The 12448-nt window shown below is 46.9% G+C and overlaps 1 protein-coding gene across 3 annotated transcripts in view; it reads left to right on the top strand.

Annotated features, from left to right (window-relative positions):
- The window catches only part of BTBD19 (BTB domain containing 19), a 235661-nt gene that overhangs the window by 32052 nt on the left and 191161 nt on the right, over positions 1-12448 (top strand). For all 3 annotated transcript variants that reach the window (XM_030206278.1, XM_030206276.1, XM_030206277.1), the window contains one exon: positions 10290-10343. In XM_030206278.1, the coding sequence (XP_030062138.1) occupies positions 10290-10343 (54 nt within the window). The remainder of the gene's footprint in view (positions 1-10289; positions 10344-12448) is intronic.

Raw genomic sequence — 12448 nt, 5'->3', positions numbered from 1 at the left:
GGAATGTTGCTACTATTGGAGATTCTACATGGAATGTTGCTATTCCACTAGCAACATTCCATGTAGAAGCCTGCGCGGCCACATTGGTGATCTGCAAGGGCCGACCTCTACATGGAATGTTGCTAGTGGGACTCTGGGCAAGTCACTTAACCCTCCATTGCCCCATGTAAGCCGCATTGAGCCTGCCATGAGTGGGAAAGCGCAGGGTACAAATGTATCAAAAATAAAATAGATACTATTGGAGATTCTAAATGGAATGTTGCTACTATTGGAGATTCTACATGGAATGTTGCTATTCCACTAGCAACATTCTATGTAGAAGCCTGCGCGGCCACATTGGTGATCTGCAAGGGCCGACCTCTACATGGAATGTTGCTAGTGGGACTCTGGGCAAGTCACTTAACCCTCCATTGCCCCATGTAAGCTGCATTGAGCCTGCCATGAGTGGGAAAGCGCAGGGTACAAATGTAACAAAAATAAAATAGATACTATTGGAGATTCTACATGGAATCAGGGCCGTGCCGATGCGGTAAGCGAGGTAAGCGCCGCAGGGGGGCGCCCACCTCTGGAGGGCGCCGCCGCGGTGCTTACCCTCGCCCCGCCGAGGACCTCAAATCTTTTGGCACCAGAGAGGGGGGTGCCGCCGCTCCCGCTGCTCTTCATCCTGGCACCCCCCCCCTCCCGCACCAGCCCTTTAAATTTATTTGCCGAGCGAACGCAGCGCAGCACCTCGTGTGCAAGTAAAAGAAGCGGATCCGATCATCTCATTGGGCCTTCCCTCACTGTCCCGCCCTCCTCTGACGCAACTTCCTATTTCCTCTAGGGCGGGACAGTGAAGGAAGGCCCAATGAGATGATCGGATTCGCTTCTTTTACTTGAACACGAGGTGCTGCGCTCTCTATCACGTCGGCGATTTCTTTTTAAAGACGGGTGGCAGGGAGAAGACGAGGCAGGGTGAGGGTGGGGGACAGATGGGGTGACCGTGAAGGTGGGGGAGGACTCGGATAGCAGAAGGGACTGGGTGGGAGCCAGATGGGGTGAGGGGGACTCGGATGGGCAGAAGGGACTGGGTGGGAGACAGATGGGGTGAGGGGGACTCGGATGGGCAGAAGGGACTGGGTGGGAGACAGATGATGGGGTGAGGGTGCGGGGCACTTGGATAGCAGAAGGGACTGGGTGGGAGCCAGATGGGGTGAGGGGGACTCGGATGGGCAGAAGGGACTGGGTGGGAGACAGATGGGGTGAGGGGGACTCGGATGGGCAGAAGGGACTGGGTGGGAGCCAGATGGGGTGAGGGGGACTCGGATGGGCAGAAGGGACTGGGTGGGAGACAGATGGGGTGAGGGTGGGGGGCACTTGGATAGCAGAAGGGACTGGGTGGGAGCCAGATGGGGTGAGGGGGACTCGGATGGGCAGAAGGGACTGGTTGGGAGACAGATGGGGTGAGGGGGACTCGGATGGGCAGAATGGACTGGGTGGGAGACAGATGGGGTGAGGGTGGGGGGCACTTGGATAGCAGAAGGGACTGGGTGGGAGCCAGATGGGGTGAGGGGGACTCGGATGGGCAGAAGGGACTGGGTGGGAGCCAGATGGGGTGAGGGGGACTCGGATGGGCAGAAGGGACTGGGTGGGAGACAGATGGGGTGAGGGTGGGGGGCACTTGGATAGCAGAAGGGACTGGGTGGGAGCCAGATGGGGTGAGGGGGACTCGGATGGGCAGAAGGGACTGGTTGGGAGACAGATGGGGTGAGGGGGACTCGGATGGGCAGAATGGACTGGGTGGGAGACAGATGGGGTGAGGGTGGGGGGCACTTGGATAGCAGAAGGGACTGGGTGGGAGACAGATGGGGTGAGGGGGACTCGGATGGGCAGAAGGGACTGGGTGGGAGACAGATGATGGGGTGAGGGTGCGGGGCACTTGGATAGCAGAAGGGACTGGGTGGGAGCCAGATGGGGTGAGGGGGACTCGGATGGGCAGAAGGGACTGGTTGGGAGACAGATGGGGTGAGGGGGACTCGGATGGGCAGAATGGACTGGGTGGGAGACAGATGGGGTGAGGGTGGGGGGCACTTGGATAGCAGAAGGGACTGGGTGGGAGACAGATGGGGTGAGGGGGACTCGGATGGGCAGAAGGGACTGGGTGGGAGACAGATGGGAGAAGGGGCATGGAGCTGGAACTGGGGTCTGAAAAGTGAGCAGGAGGGAGAATGGGGTCATGCCTGGGGCAAGGGTGGATGGGAGAATCAATGGATCTGGAACTAGGGGCAGCCGCAGGTGGGAACTGGGAGCCAAAAAGAGGGGGCAGTGAGAGAGGGGGGATAGATCCTGGATGGAATGGGGAGTGAGAGGGAGGGCAGACCCTGAATGGATGGGAGGGCAGAGAGGCATGGATGGGAGGGCAGGGCCCAGGGAGAGGACAAATTGCTGGAAGGGGAGGGGAGAGAGGATTGCTGGCTATGGATGGAGGAGGGAAGGGCAGAGAGGGACAAGGATGGACATGGGGGCCCAGGGAGAGGACAAATTGCTGGAAATAGAGGGGAGGGGAGAGAGGAGGATTGCTGGCTATGGATGGAGGAGGGAAGGACAGAGAGGGACAAGAATGGACATGGATGGGAGGGCAGGACCCAGGGAGAGAGGAGAAATTGCTGGAAATGGATATAGAGCAAGAAATGAAGAAGAAAGGAGAAAAGTAAAGAAATAAATGGAAAGGAAGCCCTGGAAATGGAGTTAAGAGGACAGATAGCAGCAGAATCAGATACTGGACCAGCATGATCAGAAAAAGAAAGTCACCAGACAACAAAGGTAGAAAAACATTATTTTATTTTCATTTTAGCGTTTGGAATATGTCCACTTTGAGAATTTACATCTGCTATCTTATTTTGCAATGTATAGCAATTTGTTTCTAAGAATATTGCTGACAATTCCTTTCAGTGTGGCAAGTGGTGAGCGATCATTTTCATGGGGGGGGGGGGTGATCATTTTCACGGGGGGGGGCGCCAACTGATAGTCTGCAGGGGGGCGCCAGAGACCCTAGGCACGGCCCTGCATGGAATGTTGCTACTATGGGAGATTCTACATGGAATGTTGCAATTCCACTAGCAACATTCCATGTAGAAGGCCGCGCAGGCTTCTGTTTCTGTGAGTCTGACGTCCTGCACGTATGTGCAGGACGTCAGACTCACAGAAGCAGAAGCCTGCGCGGCCACATTGGTGATCTGCAAGGGCCGACTTCTACATGGAATGTTGCTAATTTAATAGCAACATTCCATGTAGAATCTCAAATAGTAGCAACAGTGGAGGAGTGGCCTTAGGGTGGTGGACTTTGGTCCTGGGGAACTGAGTTCGATTCCCACTTCAGGCACAGGCAGCTCCTTGTGACTCTGGGCAAGTCACTTAACCCTCCATTGCCCCATGTAAGCCACATTGAGCCTGCCATGAGTGGGAAAGCGCGGGGTACAAATGTAACAAAAATAAAATATATACAATTGGAGATTCTACATGGAATGTTGCTAGTGGGACTCTGGGCAAGTCACTTAACCCTCCATTGCCCCATGTAAGCTGCATTGAGCCTGCCATGAGTGGGAAAGCGCGGGGTACAAATGTAACAAAAATAAAATATATACAATTGGAGATTCTACATGGAATGTTGCTAGTGGGACTCTGGGCAAGTCACTTAACCCTCCATTGCCCCATGTAAGCTGCATTGAGCCTGCCATGAGTGGGAAAGCGCAGGGTACAAATGTAACAAAAATAAAATAGATACTATTGGAGATTCTACATGGAATGTTGCTACTATTGGAGATTCTACATGGAATGTTGCAATTCCACTAGCAACATTCCATGTAGAAGGCCGCGCAGGCTTCTGTTTCTGTGAGTCTGACGTCCTGCACGTACGTGCAGGACGTCAGACTCACAGAAGCAGAAGCCTGCGCGGCCACATTGGTGATCTGCAAGGGCCGACTTCTACATGGAATGTTGCTAATTTAATAGCAACATTCCATGTAGAATCTCAAATAGTAGCAACAGTGGAGGAGTGGCCTTAGGGTGGTGGACTTTGGTCCTGGGGAACTGAGTTCGATTCCCACTTCAGGCACAGGCAGCTCCTTGTGACTCTGGGCAAGTCACTTAACCCTCCATTGCCCCATGTAAGCCACATTGAGCCTGCCATGAGTGGGAAAGCGCAGGGTACAAATGTAACAAAAATAAAATAGATACTATTGGAGATTCTACATGGAATGTTGCAATTCCACTAGCAACATTCCATGTAGAAGGCTGCGCAGGCTTCTGTTTCTGTGAGTCTGACGTGCAGGACGTCAGACTCACAGAAGCAGAAGCCTGCGCGGCCACATTGGTGATCTGCAAGGGCCGACTTCTACATGGAATGTTGCTAATTTAATAGCAACATTCCATGTAGAATCTCAAATAGTAGCAACAGTGGAGGAGTGGCCTTAGGGTGGTGGACTTTGGTCCTGGGGAACTGAGTTCGATTCCCACTTCAGGCACAGGCAGCTCCTTGTGACTCTGGACAAGTCACTTAACCCTCCATTGCCCCATGTAAGCCGCATTGAGCCTGCCATGAGTGGGAAAGCGCAGGGTACAAATGTAACAAAAATAAAATAGATACTATTGGAGATTCTACATGGAATGTTGCTACTATTGGAGATTCTACATGGAACTAGCAACATTCCATGTAGAAGGCTGCGCAGGCTTCTGTTTCTGTGAGTCTGACGTCAGATTCACAGAAGCAGAAGCCTGCGCGGCCACATTGGTGATCTGCAAGGGCCGACGTCTACATGGAATGTTGCTAGTGGAATAGTAGCAACAGTGGAGGAGTGGCCTAGTGGTTAGGGTGGTGGACTTTGGTCCTGGGGAACTGAGTTTGATTCCCACTTCAGGCCCAGGCAGCTCCTTGTGACTCTGGGCAAGTCACTTAACCCTCCATTGCCCCATGTAACCCACATTGAGCCTGCCATGAGTGGGAAAGTACGGGGTACAAACTCTGGGCAAGTCACTTAACCCTCCATTGCCCCATGTAACCCACATTGAGCCTGCCATGAGTGGGAAAGTACGGGGTACAAACTCTGGGCAAGTCACTTAACCCTCCATTGCCCCATGTAACCCACATTGAGCCTGCCATGAGTGGGAAAGCACGGGGTACAAATGTAACAAAAATAAATACATTTTCCAGACCAATACATTTGTACTCCATATTCAGTAACTTATTAAGGCATCTTATTCCCTATCTGATACTAAACTACAAAACTCAAACCCATTAGCATCTCTTCATCTTTTTGTACAACATTTTCCTTGTTTAACATAACGGTCCAATTCTTTTTAACATTTTTGTAAGCAGTATTGCAGAAGGATTAATATTTTTGTGCGTGATATTGTGAAAGGATTGTCAGGTAAGGTTTGCTTTTCCCTTGATAATACCAAAATCTGCAATAGGTTAGCTGCCCTGGAACTTGTAGATAATATGTGAAGGGAACCAGTGAAAACTGGAAAATGGTCTAGAATTTAACAGCTAAGATTTAATGCTTAAAAAATGTAGTCTTATTCATTAGGACTGCAAAACCTGTAGTTTTATGGGGTGAAGTACTTCTGTGCACAGAAAAGGAGTAGGACCTTGGGGTGATCATATCTGACAGCCTTAAGATGACCAAGGTGATGGCAAAAGCCAGAAGGATGCTTGGGTGCTTAGGAGAGGAATAGGCAGCAGGAAAAAAACTACTACTCCTTGAGATCTTGGAAACGTCACTTAACCCTCCATTGTCTCAGGTACAAATTTCAGTTGTAATCCCTTCAGGAAAATACATGGAGGGGCATGTTTGATGTGACAGGTCTAAGTCCAATTTTGGATGTTTTGCTCAAAACGTCCACACTCCGAATAGCAAATATAGCCATTTTCAAAAAAGCAAAACGTCTATCTTTTTTTTTTTTTTCGTAAATGGATATTTGCTCGATGTTCTTGTGCTCTGTGCATTTATTTTTTTGGTTCATTTTTGAAAAAAAAACCAAACATCCAAGTGAAGAACGCACAAAGTCAAGCCATTGGGATGTAGGATGAGCCAGCATTGTTAGTAGACTGGCCACACAGACATCCCAGCAGAGCAGTGAGGCACCCTAGGGAGCACAGCAGTGGACTTCACCTAAAAGCTCCCAGGTACACATCCCACCGTTGCTCCCTTATATTGTATGGTGAGCCCTCTAAAACTCACCAAAAAAGCTACTGTACCCAACTTATGCCACTACAATAGCTCTTAAGGCTGCAGGTGTCACCTATATGTGGGTACAGTAGGTTTTTGGTGGGTTTTGAAGGGCTCACACTTTCCAGTACAAGAGTGGATTATTGACGTCGATCCCCTTCTCCACAGTGCACTGCACTAACCACTAGACTAGTACAGGGACCTGCTTGCTGCTCTAATAGCCTCAGATGTAACAGCCAGTCCTATCAGAGAGGATGGTATGCACTGTTTCTTTCATATCTTTGGGGGATGAGGGAGGGAGTCAGCGACTCTAGTGGTCATCTTATCATGTAGGGCACTTTTTTAATGACTTAAGTCATTATTAAAACAGGTTTAGCTCAAAACGTCTTAGTTTTAGTCCTGGACGTTTTCATTTTGTTCCATTATGGCTGAAAAACATGCAGTTGGAATGCCCAAATCCTACCCTTATCACGCCCCCGACGTACCCCTTCAGATTTGGATGCATTGCAGACAAACAGCATAGAAAAACATCTGGAAAATGGGTTTCCAAAATACTGATTTGGACGTTTTGGCGAGAGAAACATCCATCTGCCGGTTTATGTCACTTTTTAAACGTTTTTCTTTTTTGAAAACGAGCCCATAGTGTACTCGAATGTAATTCACATTGCCATGAGCTAAATCCACAATCTAGAATTAGGCATATTGTGAAGTAATATAAAACCTTAAAGTCATGTAAGATCTATAAAGCAAATATACCATACCACCAAAGCAGTTACTTCCAAGACTCACACAACAAAGGACTACCAAGGAAAAAATAACACTGTAAATATATCAGTGGACACAAGAACATTAATATACCCTACTAAACAAACTGGATAAATACAGATTGATTCTACAGAGATACTCAACACTTTCAGAATAACATGCCTTTTTCACAAATGCAGAACACAGACAGACTCTCACCAAGAATTAAATAAGTAACCACAAACTAAAAATAGAAATATGTAGATAAAAAATAAACTGAAACCTCAAGAAGCTGGACTCTGCATCCAGTATAACACCAGAGAACTAGAAGCAGTGTTTCATTTCCTTCTGTACTGTGCAAAATAAAACAATTCACTCTGCTAATTTCTCCTATCAAGGCACCAAACTTTGGAATTCTCTTCCTCAGTCAATCAAGTTTACAGATGATCACCTAACTTTTAGAAGAAGTCATCTAAAAACACATTTCTTCAGTCTGGCCTTTCTGATTACAAAGAGCTCTATCTGAACTTTACCCAAATCCTTTTCTTAATCTAATTTTTTCCTTTTTTCCCCCCCATTTAGTCCTGCCTAATTATGGTCTCACCTATCCATCCTTAATTATTTGTTTGTCCTTGAGATAGTCTAAAATCTTGCTTACGTACTGCACATATATTAATTTGCTTCTTGAAGTTATTGTAATTTGTGTTATATTCTGTACATTATTATGTTTTATTCACTTACACCCTCATGATCAAAAGCAAACGCTGGTGCTAGAGGCTGTTAGCGCCATACTAGTGTCGGCGTTTGCTAACCCCACATGATCAGAGCCCTCAAGCGCGTGAAACAACGCACTCAAGGGCTCTTACCACAAGTAGCATGCAAATGCATGCTAAATGGGGCTTAACGCATTCATCCCCAATGATCAGCGACCAGCGCGCCAAAGATTGGGTCGCTGGCCACGACAAACCCTATGCCAGCTCCGAGCTGGCGTTAGGGTTTGCAGATCATTGGGGAGGAATGGTAAGCCCTGTCCAGCATGCATTTGCATGCTGGCAGGCCCCCATTCCCCCCAACAACGCAAACCCCCCCCCCCCCCCAGTGACAGGGGACTGGAGGTCCGGCGGACCTCTGGTCCCTCCCGACAATCCCATCCCTCCCCCCCAGGTTCAGGGAGGGCTGGAGATCCAGTGGGCCGAATATGGTCCCTAATGGTCCCTGGTGGTCCAGTAGCTGCCGCCCCCCCAACCCAACCCCCAGCATTGGCAAGGGTCCGCTCTGCCATCCGATCCGACGCCCACCCTCCCTCTCTGCCTGCCCGGTGCCCACCCCCCTACCTTGGTTGGAGGAGGGACACAGCCTGCCTCCCTCATCTTCCTTCGATGCCGCAAAATGGTGGCGCCTTGGTCAGGATAGCTTACTTACCTGAGGAATTTAGGCTTTGGCTTCCAATAGCTAGTCAAAAAATGTATTTAGTCCAATAAAAAAAGTATCACTTTATTTTCTGTGTTTTGTTGTATTTATATTTATTAACTTTTTTAATGTGGACTAGGAGGGGCATTTTCGATATGACATCTAAGTTTGAATATTACTTGCCAGCCTCAGATGTTATATCTGCATGCTATTTGACCTGAGTATAACATCTGAGGCTGGCATAAAGGCTGGCAAGTAATATTTTTAATCACATTTTTGGGGGGTAGGAGGGGCTTAGTGACCACTGGGGGAGTAAGGGGAGATGATCCCTGATTCCGGCCAGTGGTCATCTGGTCATTTGGGGCATCTTTTTGTGTGAAGTGGAGGAGTAGCCTAGTGGTTAGTGCAGTGGGCTTTGATCCTGGGGTAGTGGGTTCAATTCTCACTGCAGCTTTTTTTTTTTTCAAAAACAGGCCTAGCTCAAAACGTCTTAAGTTTTAGTCCTGGACATTTTTGTTTTGTTCCATTATGGCTGAAAAACACCTAAGTCTTGGGAACGCCCAAGTCCCGCCTTGAACACGCCCCTGGCACACCCCCTTGAGATTTAGATGCACTTCTGATGGAATTCAGAGAAAAACGTCTAAAAAGAGGTTTCGAAAATACTGATTTGGACGTTTTTCTGAGAAAATGCAGACGTCACTTTTTTTGGACGTTTTTCTCATTTGAAAATGAGCCCGTAGGTATGTTTAAGGAGAAGAGATAAAAAATAGAGAACAAATCTCTAATTGTGAATGAAGAATCATTTTACTAGACCACCGGACACGCAATTAAATTACGTGGAAATACTTTTAAAACAAATAGGAGGATATATTTTTTCATTCAATGAATAGTTAAGCTCTGGAACTTGCAGCCGGAGGATGTGGTAACAGCTGTTAGTGTATCTGGGTTTAAAAAAGGTTTCAAATAAGTTCCTGGAGGAAAAGTCCATCGTCTGTTATTGAGAGGGACATGGGGGAAGCCACTGCTTGCCCCGGGATTGGTAGCATGGAATGCTGTTACTAATTGGGTTTCTGCCAGATACTTGCAACCTGGATTGGCCACTGTTGGAAGCAGGATCCTGGGCTAGATGGACTATTGGTCTGAACCAGTATGGCTAGGCTAGTCTTATGTTCTTAAGTATGAAAGAGGAAACTAGACTGTTGTTCTGAGCTAGCAACTTTACTTTGAATAAGGTGCAATAATTGGTATTTATTTGAATAGCCAGCAGGTTTAGAGACATCCTACTTAAGACTGCTGAGGCAGGCCATTGTGGCCGAAACATGACTCGTGTTGAGTCTTTGGATGCTGTAATAAACTCCTTTTATTTTGGACATCATCTAGTTGTCCATAGTTTTGTCACCTTCGCTGTGTTGGACATGGCTTAAGTATGAAAGGGCAGGAGAAAACTACCAGGCCAAAAAACACATGTGCTATTGGGTTGCAGCAGGAAACTAGGGGCAATTGCCATACTAGCCACAAAGTCCCCTGCCCTCATCCCTTGCCTGGAAACACAAGCAGACCGTACACAATCTGCAAATCACCCATTTTCAAATTGCTTTGGAGATTGTGCTCCTCTGTTTTTTGATGTTGGTTCTTTGTAATGTACTATTGTGTTAAATAAAGATGTGACAAATGTAAAAATAATTTTGCTGCTAAGTATTTTGTAGATTGGTCAGACTGCACTGCTGTTGCTCTGTTTTATCTCTGCTCATCTGTGGAAGTTCTCTTTGGCTCATGAATAGCTGGCTTGATATTTAAAGCTGCTTTATCCTTGGCTAAATCCCTAAAGTTTTAAAGAAGCAGAGCTTTTTTCCTTTCATGGCAGTTGTTACAGGCTGAGGGCCTCTTTGAACTCCTTTTCACTTTGCTTGTTTTGTCCCTCTGCCACAGGCCCTGGAAGTACTTACTTCAGCCATGGAGTATGAGCTGGATGACCTGAGAAAGGTAAGGAATGATTTCTCAAGTTTTATGCATGATTTTTTTTTTTCAAATGAGAAATGTGAGTGCTTTGATCCTGTGTTGCACTGGAGAGGGGGCTTCAGACTACCCAGGAAGTGGCTGCTAGTAGAGGGGCAAGAGGACATACCCATATCAGTTAATTTTCTGACCTGCTGTCGAGGCCTTGTAAAGCATAATATTTTTAAGGCTTTAATATCCAAGAAGTGTAACCTTGGCACATCACACCCAGGAGTCTCTTTTCTTTTTCTGAAATTTACCTTTTTGAATAAATGTAGATAGTTTACTCACAGTCAGTAGATGTTCAGAAGTTCATGTTTCAAGGCAAGAGGCTTCATAGCTCTGAGAGCTGCAAGGGTGGATGGAGGTAGAAATCTGAAGAAAGGAGGGTGATTTAAATAGATGGAAGCAACAATTTCTCCTTGGGCGCACAGCCAAATATTGAATAGATTGCCATGGGGTAGATAGCTCTCTCATTTCCAAAAGCAGTGCTCTGGGACAGGGGGAGGCAGGGTAGGATGAGGGGGGAGAAGCGGGTTAGGGCTTGGGAGGGTGGGGAGGGGAGGACAGACACCACAAAGACATTACTGTATTATATAGGAAATTCTTGGTCATGGAGAGCTGTTTTGGACTAATAATCATTATGGTTCACACATTTCAGGACTAAGAACGGTTCATAAACAGTACTCATAGAAATAAGGTTTGAAATTGCTCAAGCTATTAAATGTGTCCAAGGAGATAATATCCATAGAAGTAGCAGAAGGTTAGTAGCTTAGTTAAGGGTTCGTTTTCTAAATTCATTGTTGGAATAACCAAGTTATATACTGCTCTAGGGGTTACATCACTAGTAGTCTCAACATTAAATTGATTGACATAGCTGGAATCTGCACTAATGGTGGGGGAGGAAGGGCTGGGGGGAAGGGAGAAAAGTTATTAAAATGGTGGATGAAGGCTTATATCGTTTTGTTCTTCTCTGTACGTTTGCTGTTGGTTAATGGTTTTAAACCAGCTATTGCTGTATTACCAAGAACTTTCATCAATAAAAATGTTGAAACATAAATAGATGGAAGCAATCCGGAAATGGAGTGCTGGATTTGTGCAATATCTTGAGAGAAAGAAACAACAGGGTGAAAAGATGAGTTTTCTTCAGGGGAGCAGAAAGACAAGTAAGTGCTGTGGTGGCAAAGATGGAGAATGCGCCTCATGGAGACAGGGAGGCCAAGAAAAGCCCCACACAAGCACAGGGAGGGGGAAGTAAAGAGGCCAATAGGGACAGAACCTGAGATCAGCTATCAGGGGTGTTCACAGAGCGGAAGTACCTGAGTCATGTAATACATTTTAATATTGTTTTGGAAATGCTTGACTTTCCCTAGCAGTTTTTGGTTGAAACAGAGTATATTTTTTATTCTATTTATGAAATTGGGGACTGCAGCAGTACATTATTTTGATTTAATACATTTGACAGCGTGTGCCTGGCAGTAATTCCGAGTTTGGTGCGCGCCGAATCCTGTGGTAGAAAATATTTTTCTATTTTCTACTATGGTGAGGGGGGGGGGGGGGAGGGGAGTGTTCCTGGCGGTAATTGGCAGCTTGGCTACTTTGGTGTGCACTGCATAGTTACCACATGGCTAGCAAGTGAGTCCTTACCGCTAAGTCAATGGCTGGCGGTAAGGAATAAGGCCGTAAATAGGCATACGCTATTTTTAAATTTTGTGCACGCTCATTTCCCTTCCCATTAAAAAATGGCCTTTTTTTTCCCAGCTGTGGTAAAAAGTGGCCTAGCGTGCACCCAAATGATGTGCCTACACTACCGTAGGCCACTTTTTACTGCGGCTTTTTAAAAGGACCCCAAAGAGAGGTTGTCTTAGTGAATTCACAGAAATGTCATACTGTCATATCAGCCATCTGTCCACAAAGTTCCCAGCTGCACCCTAATCAAGGAGAGCTTGGACAACAATTTGTTTATCTTCCCATTGAAGGGCAACAGGTAGAGTAATGAGAGAGGTCAGTACAACTCAGTAAGGACCTAAGGAAGTCTCCCCCACTACTCCTAGCCCTTGAAGTGTTCCCGGTTTCCTAGGACATCACTTAGC

The sequence above is a fragment of the Microcaecilia unicolor genome, chromosome 6 (assembly GCF_901765095.1).
Source record: "Microcaecilia unicolor chromosome 6, aMicUni1.1, whole genome shotgun sequence".
NCBI classification, from domain to species: domain Eukaryota; kingdom Metazoa; phylum Chordata; class Amphibia; order Gymnophiona; family Siphonopidae; genus Microcaecilia; species Microcaecilia unicolor.
The sequence above is the reverse complement of the archived record's forward strand: the minus strand, read 5'-3'. Positions and strand labels throughout refer to the sequence as shown.